The 22,550-nt window shown below is 36.2% G+C and overlaps 2 protein-coding genes and 1 long non-coding RNA gene across 4 annotated transcripts; 1 reads left to right on the plus strand and 2 right to left on the minus strand.

Moving 5' to 3' along the window:
• Window positions 1-1,917: 1,917 nt before the first annotated feature.
• LOC130999078 (U-box domain-containing protein 33) lies at window positions 1,918-7,698 on the plus strand. Its single transcript, XM_057924555.1, has 9 exons — window positions 1,918-2,604; window positions 3,276-3,397; window positions 3,647-3,768; window positions 4,206-4,310; window positions 4,540-4,936; window positions 5,191-5,328; window positions 5,665-6,195; window positions 6,338-7,096; window positions 7,244-7,698. Exons 1-9 carry the CDS (start codon window positions 2,310-2,312, stop codon window positions 7,424-7,426), a joined length of 2,652 nt encoding a protein of 883 aa, XP_057780538.1. The 5' UTR covers window positions 1,918-2,309; the 3' UTR covers window positions 7,427-7,698.
• An 80-nt stretch (window positions 7,699-7,778) lies between these two features.
• LOC130999079 (adrenodoxin-like protein 2, mitochondrial) lies at window positions 7,779-10,625 on the minus strand. Of its 2 annotated transcripts, none has more exons than XM_057924556.1 (8): window positions 10,481-10,625; window positions 10,096-10,164; window positions 9,691-9,755; window positions 9,026-9,090; window positions 8,713-8,819; window positions 8,518-8,567; window positions 8,260-8,342; window positions 7,779-8,183 (listed from the first exon to the last, which is right to left on the minus strand). In XM_057924556.1, the coding sequence occupies exons 2-8, from the start codon at window positions 10,151-10,153 to the stop codon at window positions 8,069-8,071; spliced, it is 543 nt and encodes a 180-aa protein (XP_057780539.1). In that variant the 5' UTR covers window positions 10,154-10,164; window positions 10,481-10,625; the 3' UTR covers window positions 7,779-8,068. The 2 variants fall into 2 exon arrangements, with proteins under 2 accessions (XP_057780539.1, XP_057780540.1); XM_057924557.1 differs by lacking the exon at window positions 10,481-10,625 and adding an exon at window positions 10,359-10,442.
• A 7,131-nt stretch (window positions 10,626-17,756) lies between these two features.
• On the minus strand, window positions 17,757-20,382 carry LOC130999080 (uncharacterized). The gene is made up of 3 exons (XR_009093409.1): window positions 20,076-20,382; window positions 18,626-18,688; window positions 17,757-18,034 (listed from the first exon to the last, which is right to left on the minus strand). It is a non-coding gene; the product is annotated as an uncharacterized LOC130999080 (long non-coding RNA).
• Window positions 20,383-22,550: the final 2,168 nt, after the last annotated feature.

Genomic DNA, 22,550 nt, shown 5'->3' on the forward strand with positions numbered 1-22,550 from the left:
GGGACGCGCCTGCTGAGCGGAATGGCAGAAGCAGAAATCGCCACAGACGACAAGAAACAGAGAAAGACGAAAATAGGGGTGGCTGGTTCGTTAGGATTTCAGGTCCAGCGGCGGCGCCGGTGGCCGATAGGAAGAGGCGTTGGTAGCCGGAGGGAGGCAAGGCCGACGGGAAGAGGTGTGGAGGCGCAATGGATGGAGTGGATGAGGCTGGAGGCGTGGAGGCTTGGCTGAAAAATGCCCTAGCTGGCAGCTGTCGTTTCCAATTCCATGCATGTAAATTATGTAATACAACTACAAAATACAAATTTATTAATTAATCTAATATTTAAACCGGTTAACCGATCGGTTAAACCGATTAACCGGTTAACTGCAAACATACTAACCGAAAACCAAACCAAACCGGAAAAAATCGGTTATCGGTTTTCCGGTTCGGTTACGGTCTTAACCGGATAATCAAAACCGGTTTACCAGCCCTAGTAACTAAGAAGAGTATAATCCATTCCATTAGGCTTGTCTCATTTTTTTTTTTTGGCACAATTATTAAGGAGAGTATAATTAGTGTAGCAAAAGTGTGTAAATTTGTGAGACCATATTATTTATAGTGTCAAATTATTACTAAATATAGAAATATGACAAGATCAATTGGACAATCCAAAAGAAAAAACAGGACAAAATCAATGAGACGAAGAGAGTATATTTTATCAAAGTAAACACACCCTAAAAGCATTGCACTCCAAGCTTCTCCCAGCATATAAGGAAGGTTTTTTTTTTTTTTTTTGAGGGCATATAAGCAAGGTTTTCACTCCCCTTGAAAAAGAATAAATGCCCTATGACATTTGTGGTCGAACTCGCCCAAACCAATTAAGAAGAATGAACTTAATTGTCAGTGCATTTGAGAGTGAAAAAAAATTAAAAATAAATAATGAACATATGGAACAATAGAGAATAATTTTGATTTTTATAAAATTCATGTATAGGAAAATGGAATTTCACAAAAAGTGTGATAAAAAGTTCGTTAAAGTAACACATGCATCCAATAATCTTTTTGATTGAGAAAAAAGGGGAACCTGGATAATATTCTATAAATATATATACTTTTGTAATTGCATTTGCACGATTAGCAATTATCGAGCCTTTAATTAAAAAATATGCTATTATTCTCTCAACAAATTAAAAGATATAGCTTCTTTTTGAAGTCTTGACACCTAGATATATTATAAAGCCACTATTTTTTTTCAAAAATTATATCAATATAAGTAACGTTATCCCGTTGTTTTTGTTAGTTTCATCTGCGCGGACTAAAACAAATAATTATTTATAAAATAAGATAGCTAAATTGTAAGAGAAGTATTATGCCACATATTATATCTAAGCATCACTCACATTTAATTAATTTTTTTTTAATTTTATATATTTATGTTAATTCTAACACTTATTATCTTTGTTCTTGAAAAATATCAATTTATTTACCTATTCTACTATAAAACTCCTTTATTTATCCACAATAAAATTAATTATCATTATTAATAATATTATTTAATTTTTTTTTCTCCATTCACGATACACTAGCTATTCGTGTTATCTTTTTCTATGACTATTTTTTGGGGCAAAGTTTTTTTTTTTTTTTTAATATTTATAATTAAAAAATGTATCTATTATATAATCAAATAAACAATCCTCCTCCAGACAGTGCTTCTACATCACATAAAGATGAGAGAATAATCGTACGCAAGTGGGACCAGGGGGAATATTTGAAAAATAGAGTTTCATCTGAAATTGTTTTACCTATAAAATCATATAAAAAATTAAGATGAAGATTCAAATACAATTAAACACCAATAAACTAATAAATTAGATATTAATTCAAATGATAACGTTTATTTATCTCGTTTAATCATAAAATGTGACACCAATTTTTGTATATATTCCAAACTCAAACAATAATTACTAGGCAGCTGAACTGCTCCTTGGTGTTGAACAAAAGAGTGTGATTGGTTGAGTTTGACTTCTTTCAATCCACTTCACCATGACAAAAACCTTCCTAGTTTCCCAACAATTTCATCAAACTTGTTAATCGTTAAAACCTCATATACTTATTAAATTTGCGTATCACCAAATTTTATTCCATTAATTTTTTCGTATATGTCAAATGATTCCTGACAAGAAACCCCTTTCAAAACCGCCATTTCTGCAAGCTAAAATCCTACCTACTAAAAGTTTTTTTTTTTAGTTCAGGCATTTCCCCATCAATATTAACTGCATAGTTTTTTTTTTGTTTTTTTTGGATGGAAAATATTTGAGATTGTGTGATGGCTGTGGTGGAAATTCCAGGGACCGTTAACAGATTAGGGTACCCGGAGATCGATTTGGCGCCGAATTTGAGGTTGAGGAGCAGAGGCAGTATGAGGGGTGAGCGGGAAATTGTGGAGGAATTGGAGCCAAGAACGACGCCGTCTCCGGCTCTTAGGGAGGAGATAATGTATGTGGCTTTGGGGAAAGATGTGAAGGAGAGTGAGAGAACGCTGATGTGGGCCTTGCATAATTCTAGAGGGATGAAGATTTGTGTTCTTCATATTCACCAACCTGCTCAGAAAATACCAGTGTGTTAGTATTCGTTTATTGCAGAATTCCCTTTTTTTGTTTTTGTGGCTAATTCTTTTTTCTTGGTGCATTATGTACTCGTTTTCTTGATTTTGTGATTGGTGTTCTTTGTGTGTGTGGTTTCTGTTGTTCAACTGTTTGTTGCAGAATAGCTCCGGAGTTAGTTGTTTGGGGATTCTTGATTGGATTGATCGTATATATTATCTTTTGTGTATGTAGTTGGTGAAATTCGTATTGGGTCTTTGTAAATGAGAATGAGAATTTTGGGCTTGTTCTTGTTTTTTCCAGAGCATATCAGTTTTCGTCTCTTTGTTAGATTTCCTTTTCCTGTTATAATTCCTTAACATATATCATCATGCCATAGTTATAATTCCTGACAATCAAACAGATCTAATTGTAGTATGATTTTATCATCGTATTCTACTGCCTTCCTGTCATTGTTATGATTGTAGTTTGCATTTGGATGACATATTGTTTCGAAGGGGCCATGTCACCCTGAAACAGAAAACTGCAATTAAACTAAATCTTGAGAGACAACAACAGTGAGGACTTTTTATCATTTGGCTCGACTAATCTAGACAATATAGTTTAAATGTTTGCATATTGTTTTGTTTGTTTTAGAAAGACCGTAAGTGCAAATTGCTGACTTATCTTTCTTGCTTATTGGATTGCAGTGGGTACTAAGGTTGCGATTGGTAGGTTGGACGAAAATCAAGTACGCGTATACCATGAAAATGAAAGACAAGAGATGCTTAAGATTATTGACAAGTATATCCGGATTTGTGAACGATCAGGGGTATGAACTGTTCTTTTTGTTGCAATCCATTTATGTCGTTACAACTTCGATATATAACTAAAATGCCAACTGTCGTGGAATGATCTTAGCTGGTGATAATCAACGATGCACCATATATGATAGACATAGACCGGCTTGTGTTCTTACTATATTCATAATTTACTGAAATTTAATCTTCTGTTTGACATTCATCTGGAGATAATGACACCACATGCTTCTGCTTAGTTCTGATTTCTTTTGCTTATTTAGGTGAGAGCAGAGAAACTATGCAAAGAATTGGATTCTATTGAGAAAGGCATAGTCCAGCTCATATATGAACATGAGATTAAATGGCTTGTCATGGGAGCTGCAGCTGATAAATCTTACTCGAGGTATGCTGTGACATGTTTTTTCCATACAATACAACTATCAGGAATATTCTTGAACAATGTAATCCATCGAGGCTAAAGTTCAGTCTTGTAGATGTCTGTGCCTTGTTTATATGACCAATCCCAATCTTCTGGCCAAATGTACTTGGTGCCCAGAAAAATGGAATCAGCTTAACAATGCTACACAGTGTACTGGGGAGATTGTGATGGCATTATGAACATCCTTATTCCTCAGTATTTTGGAACTTATTCGTTACCAGCTTCCTAATCATATGAATAGTGAACATTTACCATTTGCTAGTCTGCCTCATCATTTGAAAGGTGATGGCAGCTTGTGATGTATATTCCCTTGGCTTCACAATTCCTTAACTTTCTGTCATAAATTTGTTTCTTCTTTTTCTGAGTCGCGATTGTTTAACTTTGTTACGTATATTTTTCAGAAAAATGAAGGAGCCTAAGTCTAAGAAAGCAATCCATGTGCGCTTGGAAGCACCTACTTTCTGCCAAATATGGTTCATATGCAAAGGAAACCGCATATATACAAGGTATGGAATTAGTGTTATATTATTGAGGCACTTGCAATTCTTGTTTCCTAGTATAGATACCGTGTGCTAAACTTTTGAACTAGATAGAGAGCGTAAACCTGATCATTTGTGGTTGACAATCAAGTTCATTCTCTGTTGTGATTTGTATTGTAAGATTCCTTCACACCATGATAAGTCTCAATCAATTTCCACTATCTGCTGACTAGTGCTATGATTCAATTCTATCTAGGGAAAGTAAATTGGATGGAATTAACATAGAGGTAGACTCTCCACCAGTTCAAGCAAGTCCAAGTTCTGAAGCTGTGCAGACCTGGAGATCGCTCTCACTTGCTGAAGGGGAAAATGATCGAATGGAGCTTCAAAGTTCAGCAATAAGTCATCGGAGGTTCCTGTCTGAAAATAATGGTATGCACTTTAGCAGCTCCGGAAGAGGTTCTCCTTGTAGCAGCTTGAATCAAGAAGGTAACTCTGACGGGGAGAACCAATCAAGGAGAACTCCTTCAGTGGGTTCACGCTTTTCTACATGTTCGTCTAGTGAAATAATTGACGATCTGGCTGTAAACCCCCTTTCAAGCACTCAGAACCTTGGAAAGTATCGTTCATCCTCAGTGGCATCCAGTGCTATAGTAAGTATATTACTGAATCATAATAGACTATTAAATAGAGTAGTCTTATATAAGCAGCATTGGTAACTCTACATGTCCAACAATAACAAATCCGTACCCGGTTTACATTGCTTTTCCATGAAAATTATAATAAAGTTTATGCAATAAATTATTTGTAGATGTATGGAAAGGTCACCAAAGTGTGTTGAACGTGCAAACACTTCTCAGCAGAAGCTATTTGGATGTTTTTCTGACTTGTTGATGAACTTGATCAGGACGGCAATATGGATGATGAACTTTATACTAGGCTCGAGCAATTTGTGGAGGAAGCACAAAGTTCCCGGAAAGAAGCTTATGAGGAATCAGTCAGGCGTAAGAAAGCTGAAAAGGAAGCCATTGATGCTTTTCGCCGAGTAAGTCTTAAGCACTGCTTTCTTATCTTCTGGTTTCTTGTTCAAAGAAGAAGGATCAATTTTGTACAGAGACATGTATTATGTTGCTTATACATTTAAATTGCACTGTTTCTCTATCATGCAGCCAATTCTTATGGGAAAAATTGTTACTATTTTTGCTTGTTTATAGTACACATATTATTCTATCAGTTGCTTGAGCTGTTAAATTTGCGAAAAATATCTAGTTTTGGCGCTGTAATGTCCCCCGACTGATTTTCAGGTTGCTAACCTTTTAAGCGAAGCCTTCATCAGGAATGACTTGAGAGATAGCTAATGCATATTGAATTTACATTGTAGGCCAAAGAATCTAACGCAATGCATGCTGAGGAGCAAAGACACAGAAAAGAAATCGAAGACGCACTTGCAAGAGCTAGAGAAGAAGCTGAGAACATGAAATCGCAACTTGGTGAGGTCATGGAAGAGCTCAGAGTTGCTGAGGAACAGAAGCTTTCCCTAGAGCGTCAAATTGCAGATTCTGATAAGATGGTGGAGCAGCTGGAACAAAAAATGTATTCTGCTGTTGAACTTTTGCAGAGGTACAAAAAGGAAAGAGATGAATTACAGCTTGAGAGAGATAGTGCCCTCAAGGTGGCGGAGGATCTGAGGAAAAGACAAGCCGAGGAAGCGTCGAGTTCATCTGTATCTCAGTTCTTTTCTGAATTCTCTTTCTTCGAAATTGAAGAGGCAACAGCACGCTTTAGCCAAACCTTGAAGATTGGTGAAGGGGGTTATGGAAGTATATATCGAGGGGACCTTCGACATACTCAAGTGGCTATAAAAATGTTGCATCCAAATAGCTCGCAAGGACCTTTCGAATTTCAACAGGAGGTAAGTTGTTGGTCTGGTTGGTCGTTATTTATACGTACGCCCCTGCCCCTGATCCCTACATCTCCCCCACCCCACCCCAAATCTCCTGAATTAATATTTAGTGAACAAACTTACAATTTTAATTTAACACCTCTTGTTTCAGGTAAATATCCTAAGTAAGTTGAGGCATCCGAACATAATCACCTTGGTAGGAGCCTGCCCGGAAGCTTGGGCACTCGTTTATGAGTATCTATCCAATGGAAGCCTCGAAGACCGCCTCGCTTGCAGAAACAATACACCGCCGTTGTCGTGGAAAACTAGAATCCGTATAGCAGCAGAGCTATGCTCTGCCCTAATCTTTTTGCATTCTTGCCGCCCTGAGGGAATTGTCCATGGTGATCTGAAGCCTGCCAATGTGCTGCTCGATGCCAACTTCGTGTCCAAGCTCAGCGATTTTGGAATATGCCGTAAGCTCCCTCATGACGAATTATCAGAAAACACAACACCATGTTGGAGGACTGACCCAAAGGGGACGCTTATGTACATGGATCCGGAATTCCTCGCAACTGGAGAGCTCACTTCAAAGTCAGACGTGTATTCCTTTGGAATTGTATTGTTGCGGTTGTTAACAGGAAGACCTGCACTTGGGATAACTAAGGAAGTCCAATATGCATTAGATAACGGTAAGTTGAATGATCTACTCGACCCAACAGCTGGTGACTGGCCATTCGTGCAAGCAAAACAATTAGCTCACCTTGCCCTCAGCTGTGCTGACAAGAACCGTGGCTCTCGACCGGATCTTGCTTCTGAGGTGTGGAGGGTGCTTGAACCGATGAAAAGATTCTGTGGGGCTTCGTCCCTCCGCTTTGGTTCTCAAGAACAGAGCCAGATTCCGGCATACTTCATCTGTCCCATCTTCCAGGTTTGTACATATTGCTTATATATATACACTACAAGCATTGATCATAGTTTTTTGCCAGAATCTTGAAACCAATCCTGTCCTTTTCCTATCACAACTGAGTGTAAAATTATGCATTTCTTGTCCTAACTTCGCTATCACTGTGTGCAGGAAATCATGCAAGATCCTGTGGTTGCAGCCGATGGGTTTACATACGAATCGGAAGCGTTAAAGGGATGGCTGGAGAGTGGGCATGAGACATCACCCATGACTAACCTAAAGCTTCCACACTCCGATCTGCTGCCTAACCACACTCTCCGTTCTGCAATACAAGAGTGGCTGCACCAACCTTGAAGCCACCCGACGACGCCTTTTCATCTTCTTAAATCTCTGTACATGTCACCCTATAGGCTTATTACACACACACACTTTTGTTGTATAGTTGTTTACTACACCTGATTTCCTCATGGATTTCAGTTTGGATCTTCAACGCATGATGCAGAAATACACGCAGTGGAAAAGCTTCTTCCCTTATATGTTTAGCAAAAAGTTTTGTACTCAAATTTATTTTAATAGAAGCTATACATTTGTTGCAGACAGAGAAATGGCTGCATGTTTTTACATTCTATGCTGTCTAATTTATGTTTCTTGTATATCACTGTTGAAATTGCAACCCCAAATCCCAATCCCTGGTTTTTGTACAGGATGTCCAAAACTTTGGTTTGTACCAAATTTCTATTTAGAGCAATAAACAGATAGATTTGAATATTACATTAACTCAAGAACGCAAGAAGTGAAACTGTGCGCTCCTTCAAAAATGAATTATCTCGTTTACTTTATCATAACACCACTAGTTACTCAGAAGCGCAGCCTTCTTCTCCGGTGATACACGAAGTAAGACGATGAGACATTGACCGTCGAAACAGTTTGATGATCATCAGCCATTGCCAGTGTACAGAAAGGACTTATTTCATCTTCTATCTACAAGAATATGATCTAATGAGGTTTCGGCTTAAATCCATCAACAGCAAAGTTCCGTGTAGCTGCAGGTATGGCTAAACGAAGTCCATCGAGTTCGGGTTTGGCGATAATTTGACAACCTAGACGAGATCTGTGGGAAAAATAATTGGATTTAAGATAGGTACAATGACCAAATATCACTGATTGGTGTCAGGCAAGAGACTTACGTTTCTGATAGGCCAAATGCCAGATCTAACATGTCGTTTTCCTCATCACTTGGCTCAGATAATTTGTTATATTGGTCCACATCCTGCCAAACACATCACAATAGTAGAGTTCGATTAAATTGAATGTTCAACGTCCGTTTGCCAGTGGTCAATAAAGATCAGGAGGGTGAGCAGCATGCCGTATTTCACCAAGAAACTTAGGACGATGGAGAGGATAGGCAATCATAAAGAAATACAGAAGTAAGTTGATATTCTCACCATCACGATAACATGACAGGTGGAACAAGCAAGAGACCCTTCACATGCTCCTGTAATGAATTGAATTCACATGATACAGATAGTTAATTTTGCTCATGAGACCCACTAGAACAAATGAAGAAGTGAAATCATGCAGAATCTTCACTAGTGTCTTTATAACAATCAGATTTAGCTGTAAAGCAAAGAAAAATTTACCTTCAAGCTCTATCTCATTCTCATGTGCAGCTTCTAGCATCGACATTCCAACCGGGACCTTTATATGCGTCTCTTCTCCATCTTTGTCGAAAAATATCACATTTATTCTGTAAAAATCGAAATATAGAGCATGGGGGCACATTAAAATTAAAACAGCCTTCAAACATCACATGGCTGCTCAACTAATATTGCACCAATTGAGAATGTCAAAAAAATAAGACCAACACTTTAGGGAACTACTGATTGGGGCTCAACTTAGCCATTGGAAGGAAATGAAGAAAGCGGGGATTGATATTAGGTTCAAAAGACTTACTTTTCCTTTTCTTCATTTCTTTGCTCTGAGTTCGCTTGAGCTGTACTGCAAAATAATTTGTTTCTCTGGATACATAGATAGAATAGGACGGGTATTAGGTTTAATAGCATGGACAGATCAAACAGTGAAATTCAGACAGCTAAAGAAAAAGGAAACATGTCAAGTTTTTCAGTTGAAGCGATAATATAACACTGTTGCATTTAATTCTTTATAAAAAATCTTGAATAATTTTGTTCTCTGTTATTATCCTAGATATTCAAGAGTTGAACAGTGAATTTCTCTTTTCAAAAAGTTGTTTTATGTTACAATCTAACATGCACCAACTATAAAACTATAGCCATCCCTTCCTTCCAGCACAATTTAAACGCAACTCCTTGTGTGTGCTTTTAGGCCGTGGGGCTTAACATAATTTACTGTTTTAATTGAAACCATTAACAGAAAAAAGAGCAAGGCCTCATGAAGCTACAAGTTCCGTTCCAGTTAAGTGGCAAGCATACTTCATCAAGACCCTCAATTTTCCACTGATTCAAACATATGCTTCTGTTAACTTGATTGTAGCTAACCACTAATCGTCTGCATATATAGCCATCTGGCTTAATTAAACGTTATCAGTAAGTGGCAAAAAAGAGAAGCTCAAGCTCATGGCAAAGGTAAAATGTACGAACCAGGGAACCTAAATACGGATTATAAGCCTTGGGGAAGTATGAAGTCCTCGCTGTTAGAGTAGGAGCTACAAAACAACAAAAACAATCAACAGATCCTCATCAAAGCAAAAGAGGTTCGAGTTCAAATTCAAAAGCAATGTCAATTTTGAGTTTTACTTCTCACCGGGCAAACTACAAAATCTTCTTATGTATAGAACATTCACAACTATAGGCAAACAACTTCAATAAAATCAGATGTGGTTCAGAAAAGACGACGCAAAACAACATCTCCTTATATGATAAAAACACATTTTTCAAAAATTGATGGATGGAGAGGGAGACTGTGCAACTGCTTGTCCTAAGAGATTACATTGATTTTCAGTTCAATGAGAAAATCACATAAAATGAAAGGTCAAGAAAGCATACATTTTTCCAAGTTATTGATAGCACGAACTCCTAGCTTACAAAACCTCGAAACGAACATAATCCTTCAACCTGTGAAAGCAAAGGGAATATAATTTATCAGCAAAATGAAGAAGAGCACATCATCTTCCACAGACTGAAATTTCAGGTGTGTGTTTAATGTCATAACCATTTTTACATAGAATACAAAACAACCTATGAGTGTGGAAACAAACTTCAATTTAAGGCAAATTAAAGACAATCAAAATTTCCAATTCAGTTGATACCATTAGGGATACAAATTTCCAATATCAAGTTGAAACCGTGCAAACATGAAATTCAACACTACCAAAAATATTGAAAAGAAGAGAAGAAGAAGAAAATAACCCTAGAAAGTGTTAAAGAATACCTGAGGATCACCGGCACTGCTGTAGACGCAGAAGAGATTCCGGCGGCGTGACGGCGTCGTTTCTACGCAGTATCGAAACTGAATGAAATATGTGAAAAAAGAAAAATAGAGATGCGCCATATTGGGCTAAATCTGGGCGTGAACCGACTAAAGTTTTTAATGGGCCGAAAATATGTATTGGGCCTTCACAATGCCGTTTCTTTTATCGTTTTTCGTCTATATAAATTTTCAATAATTTTCATTTTCTTTGTCCGTATCTATGTATGTATAAAAGTTAAACCAATTATCCAAAAATTTCTCGTCCAAATTTTATCAATATTATAATTAACGATGATTAATTTAATTATATATGTATATATAGGTCAAGGTTCAATGAAGAAGATCTAAATGTAAAAGAGAAGAGAGAAGTAATCTCATCCGTTGATCTTATATAATCTAACGGACATGATTTATTCACGTCATGTTCAACGGATTTTTTCGTTGAACATTCATCAAATATATTGAACACACACACACACTAACACACACACATATATATATATATAGAAATGAGACGGAATCTCAGCCATTGATTTTATCTAATCTAACGGTCAACGTTCGTTCGTTCGTTTGTTCAACGTTCAACGCGGAAATGTGTTGAACATGAATAGAGTTCGAATCCCCCAACCCCCAAACGTTCAACAAATTATTTGTACATTCAACAACATTTACAACCATGTTCAATGTTTATAATTTTCCTGTATAAGCTCTATTTCTGTAGAATGTAACCCTATATTATATATATATATATATAGGAGAAAGTTCTATGCAGAAGGAAATGTTTGCAAAGAAAAGAGAAGCAATCTCAGTCGTTGATCTTATCTATTCTAACGGTCAGCGTTCGTTCGTTTAACGTTCAATGAGAATTGTACAGGGTTCGAACCTCAAACCCCCAAACGTTTATTGGTATGTTCATGACATGTTCATATATATCTATATATATATATAGATATATATATATAGAGAGAGACAGGGGGGGAGGGAGAGAGCACCTTTTAAAATAAGAAATAAGAACTAGGAAAAACGTATGAATTCGCTGTGTAAAGGTATGAATTGCGAAAAATAAATTTTTGCTACCTTTGAGATTTGAACTCAGGATCATGAATTCATCCAACATGATGATGAATCAACCGTAGATCTTGATGATCTAAGGGTTGAAAATGATTCTTATTTTATATCTTAACAAGTGTACTTATTTTAGTCCTCCCCTATATATATATACATATATACAAAGATCAATAGAGAATGCTAAATATACAGAGAATGGAGAATGAATCTCTGACCGTTCCGAATACACCAATAATTTTACTAAATTCACTAACAATTTTATTGAGCATACATTTTTCGCCTGCGTCTTGGAGGTGGCGTGTTTTATGTGAAGGAATATTAAACTGAATTAATACTCAAATTGCCCGATGATCGTTTCTTGGATTATTATTAATTTATCATACAACGATTAATCCTAACATGCTCCTATGAATTTAATTGCTGCACGTTGGAGTTAGAAATACCTGAAGAATTCAGAAGAATTCGTCAAATTCGCAGCTGAATAGACCAGTCAACTTCAAGCCTACTTTTGAAGTCTCAAACGTCCTCAAATCGTATTTTGCCCAGAAATAGGACTTCTTCGTCTTCGAGAGAGCTTTCCGTGGCCGCATGTTTCGTTTGAATCGGAGTTCTTTGGAGGAAGTTATGGCCGTTATCCCGAAACTGCCAAAACTTGATTTTCTGCGAAAATCTGACTCCAGCTCAGATCTTCTGAACTGTATCCCGCTCAGATCTTCTGAACTGTATCCCGCTCAGCTTTCACCATTGGATGGACAACATTCTATGAAAGTCCCAAGGGAGAATGTGCCTACACGTTTCTGGCGCCTGTCTGCTCTCTAAAAAAAAACCCTAATTAATTAGTGTGTATTTTTTCTGAGAGCAGACAGCTGTATTTAAATAAATTAAATACATGTGAGGCGCCACTTTCTCTGTGCTAGGCGTGTTTCTCCCTTGCTAGGGCAATGAGACTTTGGGCCAGTCCAGGGACAAGATACAAGGAATAAAGATGGGCCTCAAATAAATTAATTCTCTATGTCAGCCCAGACCATAATTAATTTATAAATATTAGTTCATTCCACTAGAGAACCAATACTGACTTACCCCTTTATTGCCGATGATGAGTCGGGGCTTGTATTTAGACTTATTAAATCCCCGTATTTAAAATATCCGACATCCACTAATTAATTACAGCTCTGACAGCTTAAAGTAATTAATCTCTTTGTAATCCTTAAGTAGTACCACTCAAACCTTATTATTGCGCCTGAACTTAATCAACCTGCAGGGTTTGACGCAATAAACCTTATTGAGTTCCTTAAGGGGATGTCATTATCCTATACCGGATATGGGTACTAATACAGATAACCAAATATCATATATTGACCGCTATCACCCAAGATATAGAGTACTCAAGTTACTATATAACTCTCACCCATAGTAAGTCAAAGTGATATACGAGTCAACATATATATTTGAAATCTTATTAGTATTAAGATTATATTAAGTCACCGAGATCTTTGATTCTTCACTTAAGTCAGATAGAAAAATACATCTCACTGTGGTCCTATCAATACGTTATGACGTATCAGTATAGACAAGTAGTCAAAACAAACTACTTCCATCTATACCGCAGCCTAAACCGATGACTCGTCCTAAAGTCATCTCGACTGTGATCATTTTTATATCTCTTAAGGTTATTCCAATTATATGATCTTCTGTGATCTACAACACACCATATAATCTACTTATAAAGAGATAAAGGACATACATGTGCAATCATGAACACAATCAGATAGGAGATCAAATAGTGGTAACAGGAAACATTGTATACAAGCATAAAACGTTCTTGCTTTACAGTATACAAATCCAACATTATGTGTAAATATCTGTTCGTGTGGTATCTTGATTTATTCATAAAAGTTATTGACTTATTCGGAACAATCAATAAACAATTCTCCATTGAACCTAACCCCATATATATATTTGGGAGTGCTCCCATAAGACCCCTATTTTTTTCTCAGGGTTCAAATCCTGAAGGGAGCGAAATATTTTAAATTTCGTTATTCATCAGTATATATTGCATTGTTCATTAGTATATATCTTATTTATTACCAATTTTTTAAATTTCGTTATTCAATAGTATATACTGCCTTGTTCATTGCTATATATATCTTATTCATTATACTCAGTGTCTCACGAAAAATAGAGGGTCTCACTGGAATGCACCCTTATATATATATATATATATATATATATATATATATATATAGAGAGAGAGAGAGAGAGAGAGAGTTTCGATATGTTGGGCAACTCAATATGAGCGAGAGCGTCAACATGCACGTCAGATTTTTTTTTAATTCCTTAGATTTTTCTCCTTTTTCCTTTCGTTTTATTTCTCTCTTTTTTTCCTGCTTTTTATTTTTCGTTTTGAATTTATTTTGTCTTTTTTTTTTTTCCTTTATACTTTTTTAACCTACATGTTACTATTCTATGTATAGAAATAAAATAATTATTTATTAATTTTCTTTAATTTTGACAATCGCTATAAAGAAGAGATGAGTAGAAACGTTGATATATTTCCCTCTCTTGCTCAGTTCCTCAATTAGAATATACTTATATCACATTTGAATATCTTTGGCCCCTTAAAATAAAAAATTGAATCTCTTTGGAATTTTGACATAATCATTCTATCTTTATTAAATGAAAATTAAGGACAATTAAGAATCAAGATATCAATAAAAACACAGACAAGATCTAAAAATCAACCAATGTTTTAATTTTTTGATGGGAGTGTAATATGGATATATACAGAGTGTAAGGACGAAGAAGGCGAAAGAAAGAAATAACAAATAAAAAGGAACAATAAAGAAATAAGAAGGTGTTGGTCTGAAAACACATGAATGAGACATTGAAAAAGTATAAAAGAAAGAGAATAAAAAATAATAAAAAGAAAAAAGAAAATTTAAGAAAATGAAACAAGAAAAATATGGCGTGTACGTTGGCTCAAGAAGTCGCTCATATTAAGTCGCCCAGCATATCAAAACTCTCTCTCTCTCTCTCTCTCTCTCTATATATATATATATATATATATATATATATATATATATAGGCAAAAGTTCAATTGAGAAGGTGTAAATGTAGTGAGAAATGAGAAAGATTTTACACCCTTAGATTAGCTTAATCCAACGGTTCCTATGCTATTTAATATTATACGTTTAGTTGCTGATTAAGGTTAACAATGTCTTTTAATTATTCAACGTATATGGTAAGTCCCCCAAAAGATCGTAACAATATTACTGTTAGTTTTAGAAAATTTGTTTAATTTGAGATATGGAGAATTAATCTAATAGCCATTCCTTAAATTAATAATAATCGTCGGCTAAACTTAATTTCTTTACATAAATTCATTAGAATTGCAGACGAACAAAAAGTAAAATAATTTCTCGTTTTTTGTTGAACTTTAATGGGTTTTTATTGAACTTATCTTATTCTGTAATGACTAAGTCATAGTTAGTTTAACGTATATTTTGGTCGGAAGTGTTCTTGATATTTAATCAGTCTCAATGAATGGTGACTACATGTAGTAAGTGATAATCTTATGAACTTTTTTTTACATTGTTTTGAACAGCAAGAAAAACGACGGGAACACCTCCATTCCTTTTTCTGAAAATCGAACAGGAGCTTAAGTGGGCTCCCTTCGCTGGCTCGTTTCCGCGTCGACCGGCCACTAGGCCGTGAGCCGTCAACATGTAGTCGTTCCTTCATCTTCAAGCTACTACTATCACGAATCGAAAAGCCAAAATATTCTCTCTATCTCCCCAACCAACGACCGCAACATCCTTCGGCAACCAACGTCGAATTTCCGATGTAGCAACCGGTCGATTTACGGTCTTTGATTCTCTCTCTCCCTACTGTAACGGAGAGCCGAGAAACCACTATCGTGTAGTCCATTCTTCCATGCACGCAGACGGCTAAGCCGAGAGCCTCATCTTTTCCACACGATCCATGATTGTATTCTTCCGAACAAGAGAGGACGATGAAAGAATCTATTAGGTAAGCATCTTTTGAACCTTTACGCTCTTTTTCTTGAACGTCATTCTGCACATCTGTGAACATGACATTGATATATCAGCATATTTCGCCGAAATAGTAAACACCTACGAAACACCCTTTCTGCACTTTTCTAAATGAACGTGTTCGGCGGAGAAGAAGGTTGTGAACGATAAATCTGTAATGACACACCATGGTAATCAATTGATATCTCAATTTGTATGGAAAGTGAGGAATTTAAGCAATTTTCCTATCCTTCATAAATCGGCAGAATAAGATCTGGTCGAGATTACCCTCGATGAAGGAAATAATCAATTTTCTATTAGCTAATATTATTTTTAATTTTGTTGAACGGATCTAATCTGAACCGTTAGATATAAAGAAATCAAAGTATTTTTAATTTTAAATTTGCTTGCGGCTGTTGGTTCTGGTGTTGATTTTTATTTTGATTTCCCGCCCATGGTTTCTTCCCATTTCCATTCCGAGGGTTTCCACCAGTTCCCTCGTTCTATTTTCTTTTTCCTTTACCACTATCCTGAGATGGTACAATTCTAGATTGTTCGGTAGATTTTCCTTTTTCCTTTGGTAGCAGTGATTCAATGGTGAGGGCTCTGCTCAATGTTTGTGCATACGTAAGACCTCCTTGGCTTGCTAAAGAAATCGCTATCTCATGGCGCAATCCATTTCTGAATTTTTCTGCGCGCTTCTCATCAGTGTCCACCAGCGTCGGAGCATATCTTGATAGCTGATTGAAGGCTCTATCGTACTCCGTAACTGTCCCAGCTTTCTGTTTCAGATTCCAGAACTCGTTCTGCTTCTTCTGTCTATAGCATCCTGGTATGTACTTCTCATACAACACAGTCTTAAAATCTTCCCAAGTAAAGTTTTCCCACTGTTCCTCAGTCATTGTGCGTCTCACTGATTCCCACCAGAAGTCGGCTTCGTCCACCAATTGGTAGGTTGCACAAGTTACTTTGTCTTCGTCATCGCAACGGATGTAGTTAAAGATATGCTCTATGGCCCTTACCCATTTTTCGGCGTCTGTTGGATCGCCCAGCCCGTCAAACGTTGGAGGTTTTTCCTTACGAAACTTCTCTTCAGCAGTACGATTTGGTGCTACTTGTTGGATAGGCTCTTCAGGGATGAATCCCCTGCCGTGTCCGTGACCACGACCACGTCCTCGTCCCTTACCGCGTCCTCTTGGTGCGTCTTCCATTCTGGTTTACGAACGATATTAACACAACAATAAGACTCATTCTACATACATACACATACCTAGATATATACAAGATATATCGCTTCTATGGTGTAACCACGTGAAAGACTAGTTCTATGTGGGAACAAATATTAACTTAAGTGGAATAACTTAAGTGAAACCTTAACCTCATGTCATTTCTTCTACGTTGTAACATATCTATGTTAAACGTTGCTATCTTATCATTCCTTACTTAAATTGATCAAGTGGAGCTTTCACGACTAACATTTCTAAAGTATCATTGGGTAGTACTCAAACGGTTTGTAAGAGGACTCATCATTCGTATCGTACAGGCAGTGAACCTAAAACGATAACATAAAACTTTTCATTCATTTAATCATTGGTTTCTTTCGAAACCTTAAAACATTTGGACAGTAAGTGTCCCTTTCATGAAAACTCTTCTTAAGTCGGAAAGATTAAAGGAATCTAACTCGACCATAAATTCATTGATTCGTTAAGGGCTCGGGTAGTCCCAAACACGACATACATACATACATTGGTTATATGAGCCGGAGACTCAAAATAACAATATGAAAGCGATAAGCATTCCATATAACATCATTCATTGAAAGCGCGCACATCTTAAAAACTTTGAAAGCATTTAAAACTTTTGAACTTTTAAAGCATACCTTGGTTGCGGCAGTGTGACGGCGAGCTGAGGTTCAACAACTTTCTTAGAAGTCTAGAGGTACTATTCTAGACTTGACATTAGAAGCTTTCGGTTATCAGAGACATGAAAGAAAACTTATGCTCTGATACCATTCTGTCACACCACAATTCTTGAAATAATAACTATAACTGGGGTACGACTAATCATTAAAATAAACAAGGGAAAAACCTTGTGAAATCCGAATTGAAGGGATAACAATCGGGCATCGCCCCTTTAGATGAAGAAAGACAAGTATCCAATTGATACAAATCAATCAACAAACATGACAAACGTCAGGATCACAAGTTTAGTTTCATGCTTCAGATAACCAACATTCCTTAATCAAAATACTTGAGAGTCAAAAGTCTAGGCTCAACAAAAGATATCGTTTAGAGTCATAACATAAAGGTCTTAAGTCAAGAGAACGAAAGACAGATAAAGGCTAGTACTACAGCGGAAGTCAAAACACGGAGTTGAACCCTAGCCTCAGCTCTCCCCGTCAACACCAGCCATCAACCTGAAAAACATTTGAAAATATTTGGGATAAGTACTAATGTACTTAGTGGGCTGCAACTTTTAAAACATTTCACAATTCGTAAGAGCAGTTTATCCAATCATTCATGACATAACTTAGAAGGTTTTAAAGTAAAGAACTTCTAAGCATGTTAAAACATTTCATTTTATTAGCGCGCTGTTGTCACACTCTGTTCTGTTACTCGCTGTGATCCCGGACCTTTGAGTCACCGACGGATCCCTCATTCCCATGATACTTGCCCTGAGGACGTAACTCAGACAAGTTGAATTGACCTCGGGACGCTACCTAGGCAGGCCTTACATGATACATGCTCCGGAACACATCCAGCCGAGCACCCTTATAACGCCTCTTGCATGAATTAGTGCCCGATGGAGATCAACCCACCGAAACAACTAACAAGTGTACACAATTCTCAAATAACGTGTTAGGCCATAAGAGAACCTCGATCGATCCATGAATTGCGAGCCTTAAACATAACAGAGCGCACAAAAATATTTATTGGATAAACAGTTTTCATTTCATGAAATATTTAGATCTTAATAACTCAACCATACATTTGAAAAATAAGCCCACCTGATCTTCGGTGCGGAAGATAGAGATGATCTTAAGCTGTGACACCGTCCTGCGGACCAATTCCTACAAGACGAGTTCTTAACACTTAGCACGTATCATGGATAACGAAAACCGTTGTCTACTTAAGGTCTCTAGGTCAACCTATTCCCGAACTTACAACGCAAAATCGAACTAGGGATTATGCATTTTACATACGTTAGCTTATCTTGATGCCTTATCTAGGTTAACTCACTCATTTTCATGAAAACTTTGCACAAAACATATCTCAAACTCGTCATGCACATATACATAATATTTCATGAAACATCCTTTAAAACCAACTTTCAAACTTAGAAAATAATTCAACAACTTGAGCTCTTAAGGGGCTATTTTGCAACAGACACCAAATCTGTCTCGGGTCTCTAAGTGAGGCTCCAAAGGACATTCTGGAAACTAGGCATTTCAAGGATCATTCTCCAATTTGAATCGAATGAAACAGAGTTCAAACGAGCAAGATATGCCCACTCAAAGATGGGTATTTAACAAGCAAAAATCTGAAAATTTCAGATTTCCAGATTAGAACCAAGTCAGCGGGCTTTCTTTAAAAATTCATATCCCTCTTTACAAAACTCCACTGGAACCCCAAAGGTCAATCCGAAAACTAGGGAGAGAGCGTAACACTATACAGTTGGATTTACCCCAAAAAGGTTCATGGTTTAGGAGATATTAACACCCAAAGTTCAGTGCACAAAAAGAGTTCAAGTTCGGCAGATTCAAAATTTAAATCAGAAAAACCACTTTAGGATTCACCAAAAATTCTACAAATGAGCAAATGAGTTTCCAACATGTCAATTAATATTCAGTAGAAAAATGGGCTTGAGAATCAAAGATTTAGATTGGCCTTTGCCACCACAAAGTCGTAGGTTTGTAAAACCTACTGGATGGTACAAAGAATAAGAACTAGATTTCAAGAATTTATACCGGTTGTTTTCCTTACTCAAAAATAGTGAGGCCGATACCAAAAGAAAGACACGGGAGTATAGAGTGACATATTCAAGTTTCAAAGGTTTTCACCGATTGAAACTTAACTTATGGCCTCCCAAAAATTGTTTACCAGAAATGCATTCCAGACAGGCAGTGATGTTCAAAAATTCATAAATAAATCATACGAGCTCCAAATATTCTGAAATTGTACCATAGTATAGAAAACATATTAAACACGATACACAATTAATTTGGGAAATTTTGGGAACCGTTTGGATGGCTGGAATCGCCTTGCAAAACACTGCCGGAGCAGTGTGCTTATGGCAGATTCGCTGCCTTACCTCATGCACGGTTTTTCACCCAATAAACTCTACCAAAATAAACATCCAAAATCATAAAACATATCCTCAAATAATATGTCACACATATGTGTAAAAATCCATAGTCATAAAGCTTTTTCAGTTGAGAAAATCAAAGAAAAACTCACCCTCGAAGCACAACCTTCACTCTAACTTTACGCCCTAGTTTTTCCACGCTCTCCCTTGCTTTGATACTTCTCTTGGGGCTTCAAGGGCTTCTATGGAGTGTGATAATGGTGGGAGAAAAGTTGTGAGAGTGGGGGAAAAGAGGAGGGACGAAAATGAAGAGAGGTGGAGAGAGTGAGAGCTTTTCTTGCCTTGGTATTTTTCTTGGAGTGAAATTGAGTGAGTGGGAAGAGTTATCAGCCAACTCTTGGCTTTAGGAAGGGGTGGGGCACGAAATTTAGGGTCGGGTAGAGGGGGGGTGGCTTCCACCAATGCATGGATGCATTGGAGGTCACATTCTACTAGTTCCCATGCACTTTTAATCATTATGTTGGCAAAAATAATAGAATAAGGGTGGCTGATCACATGTGGGTTTGGGCTTGAAAATTGGGCTGATATTTAACTAAATAATGGGGCCTAAAATAGGCCCAAGGCTTATCCAAAAATCGGCCCACCCTTCGGCCCTTTCTACGAGCCCGTTCTCGCTCAAACCCGTTTTAAAAACAAACACGTATTAAACTAAATATGCACTTTGCTTTTATACCTTGAAATAAAAAGTATGCATGTATATACATAATGATTTAAATCAACATCACAAGGAAATATAAAATAATCATCTTCTTATTTTCCATTTTTCTTAAGAGAAAACCTAGGCATCAAGACTCATTAAATCATCGCGAGGATAATTATTCTGTTTAATCGGGAATTAGGGACCTATCATATTCTAATAATATCAATACGATATTATGAATCCTAGGATTGAAAATTCGGGGTATTACATATGGTGTTTCAGTTTAGTAGCCTTTTGAGCTATTTTCTCCTGAGAGACATGGCATTGCATTTCTCCCAAATATAAAACGGGGCAAAACTACAGATGTAATTGATCGATTTAATCTCTTACTATTGCTATCGATGTACCTGTTGTCCCCACGGATGTAATTGATCGATTTAATATGTTATTGGTACTGATGTGTCTCTTACTGCGATATGCATGTTGTCCCCACGGATGTAATTGACCGATTTAACCTGTTACTGGTACTGATGTGCCTGTTGCTACTGATATGCATATTGTCTCTTCTCTCCCAAGCTGGGCAAAACTATGGATGTAATCATGTAATTGATTAGAAATTATTGAATTTTCATCACATTTAAATTTTGTACATAAATTTTAATATTTGGCTTCATAATTATTGAAATATTTATTTAGTTTGATTTTTCTACAAATTAAGATTTATGTCAAATTTATTGTTTACATGATTAGTAGAATGATTGACGTGATATATACTAGTTCTCGTGTGGTAATTGGTTAACATAAATGATGTCGTTGAAATATGGTCAATTATTTGACTAGTCATGCCAGTAAAATCATATTAAACCAATACTTAGCGTTAGGGTTATAAAAAAATTATTAGAAAAAGATGGATAATGAATGATGAGAAAATATTATCATATACTACTAGAGATGAAAATATTGAAAAATATACTCATACCACTACTTAAAGATAATATTATCCAATATCAAAGATAAAAGGAGTGAAAATGAATTGTCCGAGAAAATATTTCACCATGCTCGATTTTTTTATCATAATAAATATGTAAGAAATAATAAAAAAATAATATTTGTAAAAAATAATAAAAAAATAATTATTATATATATATATATATATATATATATAGGGTGTGGTTCTAGAGAGAACTATATTATTTGTGAGAACGTGAGAACCATCAAATCTAATGCATTCACTATAAAAATTAATGCATTCGCTGTTAAAATTAATGCACTCAAACAAATAAAATAAAAATTGCTCCCTTCAGGATTCGAACCCAGGATTTGCATTCATCCAACAAGATGAGGCACCCACCGTAGATTTTGATGATCGAATGGCTGAAAATGGTTCTCCGTTCTTCTTTTATTTAGTGGTTCTTTCTTGAACCTCTCCCTTATATATATATATATATATATATATATATATATATATTATCTTCTTTTCATTAAAATAAGGGTTAATTGTATGTAATATCACGAACTTTGTTCAGAATTCATTTTCCCCATGAACTTTAGAAAATTCAAATTATATCAAATACTTTGATATATGTTCAAATTGCCCATGATTTAATTCTTGATTATTCAAAAACATACCCCATTAAATATGAAATATTCAGAATTGACCCCTTCACAAAATAAACTACACAACAACCCCACCTTTTGAACTTTTTTTTATTATCAAAATTACCCTAATGAATTTGTTTTTTCTTTAATTATAAAACATACAACTACGCTTTCGCCTAAAATGGTATCAGAGTGGGTTTTTATTGAGAAATTATATTATATTTAATTTATTTTGTAATTAACCTATGTGGGAGGAGACTCCATTAAAAAATTATGGATTCGGACGAATGTCCGAGGTGTATTGTATACATGAATTCTCTCCAACAAT

The sequence above is a fragment of the Salvia miltiorrhiza genome, chromosome 8 (genome assembly GCF_028751815.1).
Source record: "Salvia miltiorrhiza cultivar Shanhuang (shh) chromosome 8, IMPLAD_Smil_shh, whole genome shotgun sequence".
NCBI classification, from domain to species: Eukaryota; Viridiplantae; Streptophyta; class Magnoliopsida; order Lamiales; family Lamiaceae; genus Salvia; species Salvia miltiorrhiza.

Coding starts and splice junctions, on each gene's coding strand:
- LOC130999078 (XM_057924555.1), top strand. CDS start 2,310: ATGGCTGTGGTGGAAATTCCAGGGACCGTTAACAGATTAGGGTACCCG. Junction 3,398..3,646: donor GGATTTGTGAACGATCAGGG/GTATGAACTGTT, acceptor TTGCTTATTTAG/GTGAGAGCAGAGAAACTATG. Junction 6,196..6,337: donor CTTTCGAATTTCAACAGGAG/GTAAGTTGTTGG, acceptor CTCTTGTTTCAG/GTAAATATCCTAAGTAAGTT.
- LOC130999079 (XM_057924556.1), bottom strand. CDS start 10,153: ATGTTCGTTTCGAGGTTTTGTAAGCTAGGAGTTCGTGCTATCAATAAC. Junction 9,756..10,095: donor TATCAATAACTTGGAAAAAT/GTATGCTTTCTT, acceptor GTTGTTTTGTAG/CTCCTACTCTAACAGCGAGG. Junction 8,568..8,712: donor GAATGAGATAGAGCTTGAAG/GTAAATTTTTCT, acceptor AATTCATTACAG/GAGCATGTGAAGGGTCTCTT.